At 37.2% G+C, this 17,551-nt stretch overlaps 1 protein-coding gene across 6 annotated transcripts in view; it reads left to right on the top strand.

Annotated features, from left to right (window-relative positions):
* The first annotated feature begins 925 nt into the window (after window positions 1-925).
* Window positions 926-17,551, top strand: part of Cpsf6 (cleavage and polyadenylation specific factor 6) — a 33,055-nt gene continuing 16,429 nt past the window's right edge. For 4 of the 6 annotated variants that reach the window (XM_058574585.1, XM_058574586.1, XM_046430637.2 and 1 more), the window contains exons 1-7: window positions 926-1,074; window positions 8,884-9,093; window positions 10,792-10,895; window positions 14,961-15,106; window positions 16,154-16,327; window positions 16,458-16,568; window positions 17,000-17,504. In XM_058574585.1, the coding sequence (XP_058430568.1) occupies window positions 1,015-1,074; window positions 8,884-9,093; window positions 10,792-10,895; window positions 14,961-15,106; window positions 16,154-16,327; window positions 16,458-16,568; window positions 17,000-17,504 (1,310 nt within the window). In that variant the 5' untranslated portion in view covers window positions 926-1,014. The remainder of the gene's footprint in view (window positions 1,075-8,883; window positions 9,094-10,791; window positions 10,896-14,960; window positions 15,107-16,153; window positions 16,328-16,457; window positions 16,569-16,999; window positions 17,505-17,551) is intronic. The other 2 variants (XM_058574588.1, XM_058574589.1) reach the window with 1 other exon arrangement.

The following is a 17,551-nucleotide window of genomic DNA, read 5'->3' on the forward strand; positions in this document are numbered from 1 at the left end:
GGGATATAGCTAAGTTGGTAGAGTGCTGGCCTTGCATGTACGAGGCCCTAGGTTCAATCCCCAGCACCACAAACAAAACAAAACAAAGCAAAACAACAACAACAACAACAAAACTATTTCTTCTGTGACCCTGGTCAAATCAGTTAGGTTCCCTTAGGCCTCAGTCCTCGCATCAGTAAAACGGGAAGTTTGGACCTAAAGGTTCTCCTTTGACTTGGATATTCCATCAGTCTAAGATAAAAAGCCCTTGGCCTCAAGATAACCTCTACCTTGTGTAGGCTCTAAAATGAAGTTAGAAGCATCTGAACTATGCCAGAGAAGACCTACTGCAGATCTAAGGAGGAAAAAAATGAAGGTAACTGGAGGTTGGGGTGGGGGAGAAGAGATGGAAGAAGCTGATGACTATGACAGACGGTAAGAGAAGGAAACATAAAAAGTATGCAAATAACTCAAAAAAACCACCAACGGGTATCTAGCGCTTATGATGCAAATAAAACTGCTGTTCTGAAGATGCAGGAATAAGGCATTGTTCTTGGTCTCGAGGCTCTCACAGAATGCCGGGGATTGCTCTTTCTATTTAACCGTGGACATATAACCCTCATCTCTAGAACCCTTGGTTGTGAGAAATGTAAGAAAATGTGAAAACGAAAATATTTTTGTAAATGTTTATGTGCTAGAGGCAACGTGGACAGTCTCTAGAAACAAACGGGACCCCCTGGTAAGCTAGATGCGCTAGTAGCACAAGGAAATTGTCCCCCCGCTGCTCCGCCCACGGGCTTAGACCAGACACAAAAGAAACGGGCTCTGAGCTCGGAGGCGCAGCCCTCCCCCTCAGCATCGGAGCGGCAGGGCTGCAGCGCCCCGGCTGCCCGGGCTCCCGCCCCCGCCCCCGTCCCTCGGGCCTCGGAAGTGACGCAGCGCGCCCCGCCCCCGCTGCTAGATCCGCTGCTGCTGCCGCGGCGGGCGAACCTGCAGGAGGCGGCGGCAGCGGCGGCGGCCGAGGCCGAGAGGAAGATGGCGGACGGTGTGGACCACATAGACATTTACGCGGATGTGGGCGAAGAATTCAACCAGGTACGTGAGGCCCTGGGTCCCCGCCGCCGCCGCGGGCGACACTGCGGCCTGGACGCCGGCTGGGGCCCGCCGCGGACCGCGAGCCGGTGCGGCTGCAGACCGTGCGCCCTTGCCGCCTCTGGGCCGCGCCGCTTGACCCCGGCGCGGCGCCCCTCGCCCTCCGTTCTACCGCGTCGTTTCGCGGGCTGCGGGGCCTGGAGCGCGGATGCGGGCCGCGGTGCAGCCGCCGCCGGCCCCTCCCTCGCCGCCGCCTCACTCCCCATTGTTGGTGGCGGCCAGCGAGCGCTTCCCGCCGCGCTAGGCCGCGTGTGCGGGGCGGGGAGAACGGGCCGCCGCGCCCCCTCCCCCGCCGCGGCTTGTGAAGAAAGCCCGGCGGGGCGCGCGCCCGCTGCCGCCTCTAGCCCTGCCCTGCCGCCCGGGCTCCGATTTCTCCCGTCGCTCCATTTTGTCTGCCTGTCCGCGCACGGTCGCCTCATGGAAGGCCGCGTTCACAGCCCTTTGTATCCCGCGCGCCCAGTCCCCGGGGCTCCTGCTCGCGTTTGCGACAGGTTTCGGCGTGGCGCCTTCCTCCTCCTCACCTCTCCCTGTGTGAAGGCGGCTTTAGGGGTGGGCACTTCTGCAACAAGTCGTCTGACTTAGGGCGCAGAGATGGTATTTAAAAGTCAGTATGCGGGCCTGGCTCATCAATCGAAAGCTTTTCAGTGCCTTGAAGGCCCTGTCGTTCTTGGCTTTTGACATGAAAATACCTGTGAAGATAACTGGCTTGGGCCAAAAGGAAGACTCGGAAGCGCGGTGGTTGGATAGAACAAAAAGATGGTAGCTCATCAACAGATCAGAGTGATTAAAACGAAGAAAGAACGTCCATCCGAAATTCTTACGGTATATTTGAAAAATAGGGTTGTGGGTATGACCCTATATTTGAAAGCAAAGTGTTTCACCCCCGAGGGTTCAGCTTAACGTTTTTGAAAGTCTGGAGAAAGGGAGAATGCAAGGTTTTCCCGTTGTCTCAGGCCACGGTTTGCCTAGAATTAGCTGTGGAGCTGAGATGTCTGAGGATGAGCATCCTTGCAAAAGCTCTCCCGTTTGTTACTGGAGTGGTGACGTTTAAGCCCTTTTACCTGCTGTTAACATCTTTACCGCATTTTATGTAGTAACATTTTAGAAAATCAAATCGTGCCTAACCGCAGTGCACTTAAAAGCTTTTATTTTATTTTATTTTATTTTCCAGGTCCGTGTGAGAAGCTTAATACAATTCCGTTGGTTTATGTGCCCGCCCCTATTAAGTCCTATTTGTAATTAGGGGCTCAAGATTTTTAAAAATATGAAAACTCAGAAATCCTTACTGTTGTATTTTTTAGGAGTGACTTTGTGCCTCTGGTTTAAATATTAAAAAAGCAATTACCATAAGCTTTAAATATTTACTACTACTCGGTTAAAGACTGGATATGTTTAAATGTAATCCATTGTAATAAAATGTTAAGCTTGAAAATCTGTTTCTGTGCTTGTATTTTGAATACCCAATATTGTGTCAAAATTGGAAAGTTTCCTTGACTGCTACACAGATTTTAATGCTTTTCAGATCACAGACCTCTAGGAAATTTCCTTTATTTGTGAGTATTAACATTACATCCTAAAGATGACCTTAACATCGAGGAAAGGAACAATTAAGTGTTCAGGACTGTCTGCATTAGCCTTTCTTACAAGAGTACAGTGCTTCACCTTTCAATGCACCCAATTTTAGTAGTTGAGCCTTGTTTAGTACCTCTTCATGGAATATTTTTAGGCTTTTGAATACTTAATTTGGGAGGGACATTTCCCATTGAAGAATGATACTCTCTTATCCCTGTGCAGTAACTAGTGCTAGACAAGAGGTTAAAAAAGATGAAAATTAGTGGACCCAATGAAGAACTACTATGTAGGCTTTTTAAAATGTAATTTTTCATTGATTTGTACCTACAGCATTATTCTAACACATAGTTATAACTTGACTAGTGAAATCTTTATGTGTTTGAATAGATTAATGGGGAGATTAAATAGAAGTGTGTTGTTATTTTGCATATAATTGACTTAATCTGCTTGCTCCACTAATTCCTGAACCAAAAATGTCTACAAGAGGATTGATTGCTGGTCTTTTTCAAGATTACTATCATTGAAATATTTTTTGAAGTCCTATCAGAATTAAAGGCAACCACAAAATTATTTTATTTAGTCTGTACTCTTATTAGCAGATCACCTTTTTTCTCCTAGCTGCTGTAGTAACCTGTGACTTGTATTTGAGCTGAGTAAAATCTTTTATAGTACCATTAGCCAGTCTTGTTTTGGCTTCTCAGCTGCTTTAATTTTTTTTTTTATCTTCGGTTTCCAGTGTGAGCTACAGTTTTAGTTGGATTTGTGTACTTGGAAATTCTGTGAGGTCATGTATTTTCCATTTTCCACTATTTTAAGTGGTCATGTTTTTGTTTTTTGTTTTGGTATTTCACTCATTTCAAAAAGACATTCAACAGTCTTTAGAAGAAACTAATTTGGAGATGGAGTGAGAAAAAGTCAGTGAAACTATACAGTAGAATTCCTTTCTTAACCAAATTAATTTAAGAATGGAGAATCAAGGGGAGAAGACACAGGAACTGACTATTATTCATGGGTGCCCTTTAGTTCTTAAATTGAAAGGTTTTGGATGCCATCAAATTGGGAATAGTTGCATTAATGGAAGAAGAATTTGAATCACTTCTGACTCTATCTACATTACTTGAATTTAGAATTGAGCAGAAAAAAGTTTTGTTTGTACTTTGAACCGGGATTTGTATTACAGTGTAATAACTAGTCTAATATTTAGTAATTCCAGGTGTTTTTTTTTTTTTTGCCAAAGCTAAATAATAATTTTAAATATTCAGTTGTTAAGGATGACATTTCTTTCTTTGTTTCTTTTGGGTACCCGGGATTAAACTCAGGGGCACTTGACCACTGAGCCACATCCCCAGCCCTATTTTTTTTTGAGAGACAGGGTCTCCCTGAGTTGCTTAGTGCCTAGCTTTTGCTGAAGCTGTCTTTGAACTGGGGAACCTCCTGCCTCAGCCCTATTATATGTGCCAACAAAGGTTACAAAGTTTAGATAGTCTCTACACTCCCAATGGGTGGAGTAAAATAATTACATAATTACAATATAGGTCCTATATTGTAGTTACCCCTTTTTTATGTATATACCTGTAGAATTTTCAGCTATGAGGAGGAATCAAGAAAAAGTCTATGAACTTTGAGGAAAATTAAGACAAGTTGTATGTCCCCTACCTAAATGCTAAAGAAGCATTTCAGTTTGGAGTTTTTCAGGTTTAATAGTTGAGCATCATTAATCTGAAATTGGAAATGCTCCAAAATCTAAAACTTGTTGAGGCATGTGTTGGTGCTCAAAACGTTTTAAATTTGGGGATTAGGGATATTCAACTTTGTGCCTTGATGTAGAATGTATTTTTCTTGTTTAGGACGTCAAAAGATCTTAATGTAGAATATAATTTCTCATCTGTCAGGCTGTGGGTCACTGATAGCAATGCTAATTTAGTAATCTGACCTCCCAACTTTAAGATAAAAGTATACAGACTTGGTGGTTGTTTAAAAAAATATGTAAATACACACACACACACACACACATATATATATATATATATGTATATATATATATATATATATATATATATATATATTCTTTAGGCGTTAAGGACCTAGACATCCTCACAAGCCACTTTTCGTTCATGAGTGATTTTGCTTTGTATTTAGTTATGTTTTTACTCTAGCCAGTAATGGGAAATACTTTTATTGGGCAAATATCAGTGAAACATTTCTGATAAATTTGCTTATGCTTAATAGAAAATGGTTTCAAGATAAGTCTGTAATGTCCAGAATGAGGTATATTAGAGATTGATTCAGAAACATGAATAGAAATGTTTAGGGGAGTTAGAACTCTACTTTGGTTTTACTATGATCATAGTTAATTTGGGTACCCGGGATTAATTGCACACTTTGTGGGTTATATGGCATATTTTTAGTATCAAGTTGGCTTCCTTAGTATTAGTTGAGCTTTTCACAGGGGTTACAAACTAATTTTAATATTAGAACATAATCCAAAAGTGATAATTTTAAAAAAATATAGCCCTCTAGTGGGTTCCACATCCATGGATTCAACCAACCACAGATCTAAAATATTTTGGGTAATATTTGCATCTGTACTGAATATGTACAGGCATTTTTCATGACATTATTCCCTGAATAGTATGTCAACTATTTACATAGTGTTTACATTTTATTAGATATCAGAAGTAAACCTAGAGAAGATTTAAAATGTGAAAGCATGTGTATAATTTATATGCAAAAAAACCCCATATATACATGGGACTTAAGCCTCTGCAAAGTTTGGTATTTCCAAGTGGGTTGGTTGCAGGGTTGGGGTGGTTGCAGGGTTGGGGTGGTACGTTGGAAACAATCACCTGCTGATAATGAGCATGACTGTTATTTACTACTGGATTTTGTGTGCAAGTAGTTTTCTTCCATGGTGTAGAATACATTTTGTAACTCTCCTCCTTTTATAGTTTCCTAAATGGAAATGACTATAAAAGTCCATTACTTTTTTTGTTTTATAGTAGAAGGACTTTAAAACAAGTGGCCCTTGCTGTGTGTTACTGATTAGTGTCCTATAATTCACAAAAGATATTAACCATGATTTTAGGACCCCTAAAACCATTGTTAAAACCCATCAGGGAGAATGAAGAATATTTTGATAGCCCAAGGTAATCCCAATAATGGAATATAGTATATATGTGATATTAAAATTTTATAGGGAGTAACTAGGGAAAAACTGCCAAAATACAGCTCTTTGAAGGGAGGGAGAATGGGGCTAATGAAAAAACAATTGTGAAAGATTATTTTAAGGAAATTAGTAGGATGTTGGTCTATCTATCATATATTTGTTTTTTCTGACATGGAAACAGCAGTTTTGTATCATGTAGGACAAAATCTTGAGAGGATACCCTGCCTTTAGAATGATTGTAGTAATTTAGATTGGTAGAGAATGAAAAAAATTACTTAGTGAAAATTTTCAACAAGTCCTAAGTGCTGTTGCTTACTAGGAGTTATATACCCCTTTACTAGTGATTTGCTCGCTCCCATGAAAAGTGGATAAGATTGGGGAACTTTGGGTATTTAAAATAATTAGAGGGATTATATTGAAATTTTCTCATATTTGAATGCCATTAAAATTAAAGTAATTGAAAAGACCCTTCACATAGAACTTGACACTGTTGAGTACTTATCTTTGACAAAGTAGAAACATTTGTTTTTTAGTTTGTTCAGTATATTTCAGAGTTTGCTTTCTTTATAGATGACCAGTGATATTTTGCATAATTTCAGAATATGCATATTTTCTCACTTGATTGAATTGGGAGTAAAGTGGATGTGCTATATATTTTGTAATGTAAAAGATAAGTATGATATAATGAAGCGGAAAAGATTATTGATACAACAAAAGAATATTGCTTTGAGTTGAATTTTTAGAGATGGTGGCAAATGTATTCAGATTCATTAATATTTTTTTCACCAAGTCGAAGTGTATACCATTGGGGTTAGGAGTACTGGCTGTGGCCTTGGAACAGAGTGAAGCTAACTAGTCAACATGGAGATTAAATCCCAGGACCATGGTCTCATTTAGAATCATACTTCAACCATTTGGAAGCAGTCCAACTACCAGACAAAGTGGCTAATTCTATATTGGTAGAATCATAGCAATATGTAAAATTGGTTGATGTCAACATAGGAATTCATGGACTTGCAAAAAATAGTAAGTGATTATAATGTACCAGGTTAGTGTAGCTGCAATCAATGTTGTAAATTAATGTCTATTCGTGTAAACATTTTCATAGATTTCCAACTAATGAAAAATACAATGTCTTTTTGTGTAAGTGGAAGTATAAATTTAAATATTAGTCTTATTATTAATAACACTTGCATTCTTTTTTACTCTCCCTCAGACCATATATTGTGATTAGTCTCTGCTGAGGAGGATGGAAACACAGCTCCCTTTGAATAATAAAAATAACTCTACTTGATGTACAGAACTGGATTGCAAGAGAGTTTAAAGTGCCCACTATCTCTTGTGGAAGCTTTTTAGTATTTTTAAGTGTATGGAACCACTGCTGCAGCCACGCCACCTGAATGAAGCTTCAGCAACACTGAAACTTCATACCAAAACACTCCTTTTTTTTCTAGTTTTAACTGTCACTGCACTTTGAATATGTTAAATTAACAAAAACTAATATCTTAGAGATATTTTGGTATTGCTGTGTAATAAAGTAATGGCATTATTTAGTGATTTTTGGTCTTAGTTTCTGCCCATTGCTAAAGATGGCTTTAGTCACTTAATATTTTGAACCCCTTATTAAATAAGTCTTAAACTCTAGCTCATAACAAATAAAATTGGTATGTAAAAGATTCTCTAGTAAACTGGATAGCTCATTATTTATGAAGATCACCTGAAGATGACATTAGAAATTTGAGGTCCCTTGGGTTATGGTATTTACCCTTCTGGGTTTTTTGTTTTTGTTTTTCTTTTGCTTTGTTTTTAAAGAAAACTTATTCTGACTCAGAACAAAACAATAGCCATGTTCCCTTGTGGACCACAGTAATATCTAACTATTCTGTTTGCCATCATGTAACAAATGCTTTCTCTAGGTCATTTATTCATGTAGTTGTCCCTAAAACTATTAGTTCTTCCTTATATGCCATTTGTATGACAATTCCTTAATAAATTGTATAAATGGATAGATTATACGAATGATGTCCGAACTTTTGGTTGTCTTATATTTGTCTTTTCTTTTTACCTCAAATGTTCTATCTCATAAGAATAAAAACAGTTTATACTGATTTTAAATACGTAGTCTTGGAAAGGGAGGAAGATAAAAATGGAGATTTTTCTTTGCTACAGGGTTAGTTAAGGTTGTGGCCCAGTAATCATTACTAACGGCAATTAAATGGTGTTGCATGTTCTGCTGAATCCTACACTGCATTTTTTTTTGTGCTTATTTACAAATTAATATTTTCTTACATTTTCTCTGGGTTGCATATCTATTTCTTTTTTGTTTTCCTTCTTCCTCAATTATCATTGACACCCATTAGCATTGCTTTAGTTCTGCTGGTGACAATCATTGGCAGAGTTTTACTAAATCTTTATTCTAGTAAATATTTTTCTCTTGCTAATTTACTTGACTAGATATTTAAAAAGTCAGGTAAGCACTAGCTCTTTGTTGACTTGAAATAAGGTACTAATTTTAATTGTTTGACCTATATTTCATTGTTTTTCTAGATAATTTATTATGGCATTTTAAATCATGTACCCACCCACATTTCTATGACCTTTTCCTATAGTTCAACTGACTGTCTTTTTCTAAAACTCTAGTAACTTTCTCAGGGTTGGGAAACAAGGTCTGAATGCTATAGAAAATTAGTTATGTTCTTCTGTGTTCAAATATTAAGAACTTAAAATGGCTTTGGGTTTTGTTATAGTCTTATGCCAAATATTCTTTTAAAATTTGTCTACTAATATTCGTGTATTGTTATTTAAGAAACACTTCATCCAAGGAAGGTTTTAGTTATAGTCACCATTCAAGAATACATCTGTTGCATAAAGTAAGAAAAGACTTGTGATCTTTGGGACTTTTTTTTAGCTTCCATCATGATTTTAAAATAAAAAGAAGAGTTGAATGAATTTGTGTTCAAGTCTGTTTAATATTCTGACCATTGTATAATCTGGAGCATTATTTCTATACTCAGGAAGCGGAATATGGTGGGCATGATCAGATAGATTTATATGATGATGTCATCTCTCCATCTGCAAATAATGGAGATGCCCCAGAAGACCGGGATTACATGGATACTCTCCCTCCAACTGTTGGTGATGATGTTGGCAAAGGAGCAGCACCAAATGTTGTCTATACCTATACTGGAAAGAGAATTGCATTATATATTGGAAATCTAACATGGGTAAGTAAAGTTAACATATGAACTGAGTTATTAGTCATTAATTGTAAACCGCTCTAGTAGTTTGTTTTTGTCCCAGAATTTTTTTTTTTCCTTTGGTACCAGGGATTAAACCCTGTGGTGCCCCCTCCCCAGCCCTTTTTATTTTTAATTTTGAGACAGGTCCCACTAAGTTGCTGAGGCTGGTTTTGAACTTGTATCCCCCTGCCTTGGCCTCCTCATTTGCTATGGTTACAGGCGTGCACCATTGAGCCCATTTTGTTTCTTTATGTTTGCTTATGCAATAAGAACGTTAAAAACACTTATCTTTAAAAAGTCATTGATTTAATTCTTCCTAGTTTTGAATTTTGTAGACCTTCATTTTGTCTTGGGTGGACATACCAATTAATTATAGTTAAATTTTTTTTGTCTTTAATTATGCTTTATATGTTACTACTCCTACCTGACTTAGGGTGTTCCAATTAAGAAAAATGTTTGCATAGGGTCTCAAACTAGGATTTATCAATGTAGAAAGAGACATATATTACCACTCCTGATTTTAAAATATTGTTAATTTCCCAATTCATATTATAGACTGTTGATTTGAAATCTGAATGTCCAATATCTCTATTTGTTTATTTATTGGTGTTAAACGTGAAATACCCATAAAAGTAATCCAGGTAGAATTTTTCCACTTAAGCTGTTATATAAATTTGAAAGTTTAAAAATAATGTACTACAAATCAAATTGACACATGGCACTCTTCTACTTCCTTAATAAAAATATGTTTTTATTAATATTTACTACTTTAATAAAAAATAATTATTTTTAGTAAGAATGTCTTTAATTTTTACTGAACAGTCTTTTCAAACTAAGTGACTGATTTTGTACCACTTAGTTTGCCATTCAGAGCAATCTTTGCAGTGTTGAAAATAATAGCATAGTTAAGAGAGTGGTTGCTAAGTAAAAATTTGAATCTTGGTTCCACGGTCTTGATTTTGTGACTTTGGGCAAGCTTTTTACCTTCCCTATTGCGTCAAATGTAAAAAAATGGAAATGATGGGATTTACCTGTGTTTTAACAGTTAACCACTTGTCTTTATTTCCTTTATTTTTTCTCTACTGTAAAACATTTTATTTGTTTTTTATCTTTTCCCACTAGATTGTTAGCTGTATGAGAGCAGAAATTTTGTTTTCGTATCCAGCCCTAGAATGGTGCTGGCATATAGGTGGTACATAGATATGTAGAAGGTACTCATACATATTAGTTTATTTTCTCCAGGTTTTTTTTTTAATATTTATTTTTTAGTTATAGTTGGTCACAATACCTTTATTTCACTTATTTATTTTTATGTGGTGCTGAGGATTGAACCCAGGGCCTCATGCGTACAAGGCAAGCGCGCTACCGCTGAGCCACAACTCCAGCCCACTTTTCTCCAGTTTATATTCAAACACAAGATGAAATTTATTTCACAAAATATTTTCCTTTAAGGGAGGAAGTGACAAGTGAAATTGGTTTTATTGAAAACTTAAAATCAGAGTAGTTTAAAGCTGAAAGAGGTTAGGTTTCCAGATTCTTTTGTGGAGCTGAAATCTAGTAATTAGATTTCTATTGAGTGTGAATTTTCTCTTGTTTAACTTGAGTTTACCTTTAAAACCTAAATTCGAGAAATAAAAATCCTGGGTATGTTTTAATAGTTAATAAGTGGAAAATATCTTGCAGTGGACAACAGATGAAGACTTAACGGAAGCAGTTCATTCTTTGGGAGTAAATGATATTTTGGAGATAAAATTTTTTGAAAATCGAGCAAATGGCCAATCGAAGGGGTAAGAATTTTGTGTTGTTTTTATAATAAAATTTAAGTTAGATTTTGATTGCAATGTGTGTTAGTTTTCCTTAAGGTTAATGCTAATTACATGTGCATAAGACATGATTACATTGGAAGGAGGATCTTTGGTAAAGATTCATACTCATTTCATATACCTTGTTATTTAGCACACTAAAAAAATGGGCAAGATAAGGCTTACTTTCAAATTTTCCTGAGTTTTCTTCATCTATGGTTGAAATAACAATTTTAAGAAGCATTGCTCTTCCTGTGGATTAAGAGATGGAAGCCTGGTGCAGTGGCGCATGTTTATAATCTTGGTGACTCAGGAAGCTGAGACAGGAGGATTGTTAAATTCCAGGGCAAGCTCAGCAATTTAGTTATAGTTGGTCACAATACTTTTATTTCACTTATTTATTTTTATGTGGTTCTGAGGATTGAACCCAGGGCCTCATGCGTGCAAGGCAAGCGCAGTCCTTATTTTTTAGATCATCTGAAAAATAAGTAAGGACTACAGATGTAGCTAAGAAGTAAAGCATCCTTGGGATTCATTCCCCAAAACTACTAAAAGAGAGAGGGCTGGAGTTGTGGCTCAGCAGTAGAGCGCTCATCTAGCATGTGCGGGGCCCTGGGTTCAATCCTCAGCACCATATGAAGATAAATAAATAAATAAAGGTGTTGTGTCCAACTACAACTAAAAAATAAATATTAAAAGAGATGAGGTGAAAATGAACACTGGAAAATGATCTAATCTGGACATTTTGCTTTCTTTTCTTTTCGGAGGAGGTACTGGGGATTGAACTCAGGGGCACTTGACCACTGAGCCACACCTCCAGCCCTGTTTTGTATTTTATTTAGAAACAGGGTCTCACTGATTATATTAGTGCCTCGCCTTTGCCAGGGCTGGCTTTGAACTTGCAGGCCTCCTGCCACAGCCTCCCAAGCCACTGGGATTATAGGCATGCGCCACTGCGCCCAGCTATTAATACCAAACTGTACAAATGATATAGGATCATTGTAGAAATATTGGAAACTCCAAGCTTCCAAAAGTAAGAAAACACTGCAATCTCACCATATACAGATAATCGTATTTTAGTGAATATACTTTCAGGTTTTTTCCTAAAGCAACAGTTTCTAAATTCACATATTTTATAACTTGTTTGATATAAAGAGTAGAACAAATATTTAGCAATAAATACACATCTTAACATTCTTATTCTTAGTTACTTTGGATTTTTTTTTTTTTTTTTTTTAAGGATAAATTTTTAGACACAGAATGATAAAGAATATGCTGGGTTTTTGTTGTTGTTTAGTTCTCTAAAAAGGTTGTACTAGTTTATAGTAAATTAAGAATATCTTCAAAATTTGCAGTCTGATCACCATCCTTATCTCCTGTTCCAAGGCACTATCATCTCTCTCTTGAACTTTTGCAGTTGTTTCCAAACTGGTGTCCCTTCTATCACTCTGTGTCCTGTACTGCACATGATAAAAGTTTTTTAGCTTTAAATAATGTTAGACCAACATCAATACTTTTCTACTCAGAATCCAGACGGCTTCCTGTCTCATAGTTGTTACCTTGCTATATCTATAGTGCTCTGTGATCTATTGCTGTTTTCCTATATGTCAGTCTTGTGTTTCTTGGCAATATTAGGCTCCTTGTTTTTCAAATAACTCTCTATATAAGACCCTTAGCTGTTCACCCCACCCCACTGGTCCCCCAGCTTTTTTGTGGTGCTAGGGTTTGAACCCAGGGCCTTGGGCATACAAGGCAATCACTCTACCAAGTGAGCTATATATCCCCAACCCTGTTTACTTTTCTTGACCCGATTTCCCCCCAAACACCACATGGCTCACTCTTTTATTCATTCTAGACTCAGACTTTTTAGTAAGAATTCCCTTTCTTGGCCACCCTGTACAATATAGTAAATTTCTTAACCTGTCTATCTATTTTTTCTCTACTATAAAACATTTTATTTACTTATTAACTTGTCTTTTCCCACTAGATTGTAAGCTCCATGAGAACAGAAATTTTGTTTTATTCACTGTTGTGTATCCAGCTAGAATGGTGCTGGCATATAGAAGATGGTGCTCAATGTGTAATTGTTAAATGAATTATTTTGCTTTTGTTTTTAATTTTTAATGCTGGGGATTGAACCCAGGATCTGGCACATGTTAAGCCCATACTCTGCTACTGGACTGTACCCTCAGTCCCAATTAAGTTGTTTCTAAATGTTGTGACCCAAGATAATATTAGATCAGCAACAGAATTTTTTGGCTAGAATAAGGGATCTCGTTAAGAATAAGAACCATATTGAAAATTAGGGCTGTAAGCTCCTAAAATCCTTACCCCCAGTAATCTTGAATTTCTATATTTGAAATTGATAATCATTTAGGGTTTTAAAAATTATTTTTATTATTGAAATATAATTTACACAACATAAAATATATTCCTATAAGGTGTATAATTCAGTGGCTTTTTGTTTTTGTTTTTTGTTTTTAGCATATTTACAAAATTGAGCAATCATGGCTACTATCTAATTTCAGAAACTCTATGCCTATTGTTAGTCACTCCCTAATTTCTTTCCCCCTCTTTGCTTACAACCACTAATGTACTTTCTATATCTGGATTTGCCTGTCTTGGCTATTTCATGTAAGTTAAATCATAAAATATGCAGTCTTGTGTATCTAGCTTTTTTTCACTTAGAATGATGTTTTCAAGATTTACCCATGTTATTGCAGGTATTAGCTTTTCTTTTTATGGCCAAATAATGTCCCATTATGTGGATGTAGCACTTTTTTTTAATATTTGTTTTTAATATATTGGTAATGGGAATTGAACCCAGGGGTGCTTTTGTCACTGAGCTCCATCCCCAGCCGTTTTTTTTTTTTTTTTTTTTGAGACAGGTCTTGCTAAGTTGCTGAGAGCCTTAGCCTCCCAAGTCTCTGGGATTATGGGTTTGCACCACTGCAATATAGCACTTAAGAAAACAACAACAAAACTCCTTGATGAACATTTGGGTTGTTTCCACTTTGTGTTCTTACTGAAAACATCCCTGTGAATATTTGTGTACCAGTTTTGTATAAACATCTTTTCATTCTGTGGGTTTATATCTAGGAGTAGCAATATTGGGTTATATGGCAGCTCTATATTTAATGATTTGAGGAGCCACTAGATTGTTTGCCAAAGTGGTTGCATGATTTTATATGCCCATCATCAATGCACAAGGATTCTAGTTTCTTCATATTCTCACTAGCATTTGTTAAACATCTTTTTTATTATAGTCATACTAGTGAGTATGAAATGGTATTTCATCGTTGTTTGATTTGTTGAACATATTTCATGGCAGTAAAAAGTGAAAATAACATAAATGCCTGTGAACTGTATGGATTTTTTTTAAAAAGTTATATGTCTATAATATTAGTCATAAAAAATGAAGTGCTCATACTACAACATAGATGAACCTTGAAAATATTAAGGTTGGGGCTGGGGCTGTAGCTCTGTGACAGTGCTTTCCTAGCACTTGCAAGACACTGGGTTCGATCCTTAGCACCACATAAAAAAGGAAATAAAATAAAGGCATTCTGACCATCTACAACTACAAAACCCAGTTTTTTGGGAAAAAAAAAAGTATTAATGCTAAATAAGAGAAGCTGGTCATAAAAGAAGACACATTGTATAATATCATTCATATGAAATTTCAGAATATGTAAATTCACACATACAGAAAGTGGAATTGTGGTTCCCTAGGATTGAGGGATGGGAGGAAATGAGAGTGATGGCTAACGGGGTATGGAGTTTCATTTGGAGGGTAATGAAAATGGTCCACAATTGACTATGATGATGGTGGTAAAACTCAAACTGAAAGCCACTGAAATGTACATTTTAAGTGAGTGAGTTCTGTATTAAATAGGTATGAAAGTGTAAACTTGTGTAACTTTAAGAAATATTCTCAGGATTGTGTTTTGGTTTTACATAAAAGTAAGTTCAGACACTTTCTTTTTAATAACATTATCATTATTTATTCCTCCTTACTTTTATACCTCTACCCCTTTAAACACCTTTTAGATTTGCCCTCGTTGGTGTTGGATCTGAGGCATCTTCAAAAAAGTTAATGGATCTGTTGCCTAAGAGAGAACTTCATGGTCAGAATCCTGTTGTAACTCCCTGCAATAAACAATTCCTGAGTCAGTTTGAAATGCAGTCCAGGAAAAGTAAGCAATCTCTTAGGTCTTTTTTTAAAGATGTGTATTTTAACCATTGTTTCTACCATTTGTTAGGTGTTATATACTTAGTCTTAATATTTAGTTCTTTGAAGACTTGTTTTTATAAAGTTCATGCTTTGAATTGATTTAATTACTGGTTTTGACTGTGTATCCACATACTGGACCCCTACTTCCATTCCATTTTTCGCCAGATGTCAGACTCAATACTACATGATAGTGTGTAAGAAGTTTTTTTTTGTTGTTTGTTTTTCTTTTCGTCCCATGTGGTGCTGGGGATTGAACCTAGTGCCTCACGCATGCTAGGCAAGCACTGTACCACTGAGCCACAACCCCAGCCCTAGTGTGTAAGTTCTATAGGGCTGCCATGCTTGTCCTGTCATTCTCCTGTTAGAGAAAGGAAGAAACTATATCCTAATCCTTAGACTCAAGAAAAGATATATATGTATATATATGTATGTTATGGTTATATGTTATGTTATGATTGGTGAGAGACCACTTATTACCAGAAAGTATTTGTCAAGTTTGCTTTTTGGCACCAAGACCTTTTTTCATCAAAGTGAATATAGAAAAGATTTGTCATTTACGCACTTAGTTAATGTTAACATTTAAATAGATAACACGGATGAACATGTAATTAACAGAAATTCAAGTGGTTGTTTCTCTTTTAATGTTTTAGCACTTATCTGAAGAATACATTATCAAATTTAAATGAATCTGTGCTACTGAAATTAAGATTTCTGTTGAAGAATTTCGGTCTTGGCTGCTGCAGAGTACTGGTATTTTGAAAGTAACTCATTTACTCAGTGAAAATAACATTTAAATATGGACATTTCAAGACTTCAAAAGAACTTAAATAGATGTGAATGTTTCCCTAACCAATACTTCTCAAGTAACTTGCACAGGCCTAAGACATCTGCAAGTTAATATGTAGTATAGTATAAGTGAACTTTGAAATAGAGTAGTTTGTAATGTAAATGGTTACATTTCAGAGAAATGTATAATAAGTGCTATTTATGAGTATTTGGATGTTTGCAGCTACACAATCGGGACAGATGTCTGGGGAAGGTAAAGCTGGTCCTCCAGGAGGCAGTTCACGAGCAGCATTTCCACAAGGTGGTAGAGGACGGGGCCGTTTTCCAGGGGCTGTTCCTGGTGGGGACAGATTTCCTGGGCCAGCAGGACCAGGAGGGCCACCCCCACCTTTTCCAGGTAAAACTTTTATTAAATTACCATGGATAAAACGTATCTACCTTAATACCTCTTTTCCTTTTCTCTCTTTTTCAAGTAATGCATTATTAATGTAACTTACTCTCCTTGTTATGCTATTTTTGGAATCCAGGAAATTTGATCAAGCATCTTGTTAAAGGAACTCGGCCTTTGTTCCTGGAAACTAGGATTCCATGGCATATGGGGCACAGCATAGAGGAAATACCCATTTTTGGCCTAAAAGGTCTTTATTTTTCTCCAAACTTGCTTGACTTATATATAGAATATTTACATCCGTCTTATTTTCTTACCTCTTAAAAAATCCTTTCAAGACCATTTTTCCTTGTTTCACTTTCTAGCTTGGCATCAGAGTAGAATATAAGGTGGGTGATTTCACTGTAAGAAGTGTATATACACTGAAAGATGGAAAATAAGCACTGTAATCTTTTTAAAGCTTTTGTTTTAGTAATTTTTCTTAAGCATAAAGTAAGCTAGTTATAAATGTAAGAATATTCTTCATCTTTGTAGTTATTAGTATAGTGTTTACGATATGGGTTTTATTTAAAAAGAAAGAATCTTGGTTTATAAGTTGTACTTTAAAAGTAAATTTTGTCATATAAAAGTTAAAATGCCTTTATTATTGAAGTGTTTTTTTCTCTCTCCTTTATTCTATAGCTGGACAGACTCCACCACGTCCGCCCTTAGGTCCTCCAGGCCCACCTGGCCCACCTGGCCCTCCACCTCCTGGTCAGGTTCTGCCTCCTCCTCTAGCTGGGCCTCCTAATCGAGGAGATCGCCCTCCACCACCAGTTCTTTTTCCTGGACAACCTTTTGGTCAGCCTCCATTGGGTCCACTTCCTCCTGGGCCTCCACCTCCAGTTCCAGGTTATGGCCCCCCTCCTGGGCCACCACCTCCACAACAGGGACCACCTCCACCTCCAGGCCCCTTTCCACCTCGCCCACCTGGTCCACTTGGGCCACCCCTTACACTTGCTCCTCCTCCGCATCTTCCGGGACCACCTCCAGGTGCCCCGCCGCCAGCTCCACATGTGAATCCGGCTTTCTTTCCTCCACCAACTAACAGTGGCATGCCTACATCTGATAGTAGAGGTCCACCACCAACAGACCCATATGGCCGACCTCCACCATATGATAGGGGTGATTATGGCCCTCCTGGAAGGTAAGTTTGTATATAGCAGTTAAAGTATTTGATTAATGATAAGAACA

This window comes from Marmota monax, unplaced genomic scaffold, assembly GCF_021218885.2.
Source record: "Marmota monax isolate L192 unplaced genomic scaffold, Marmota_monax_Labrador192_F-V1.1 WCK01_AAM20220418_F8-fsc00056, whole genome shotgun sequence".
Taxonomy (NCBI): domain Eukaryota; kingdom Metazoa; phylum Chordata; class Mammalia; order Rodentia; family Sciuridae; genus Marmota; species Marmota monax.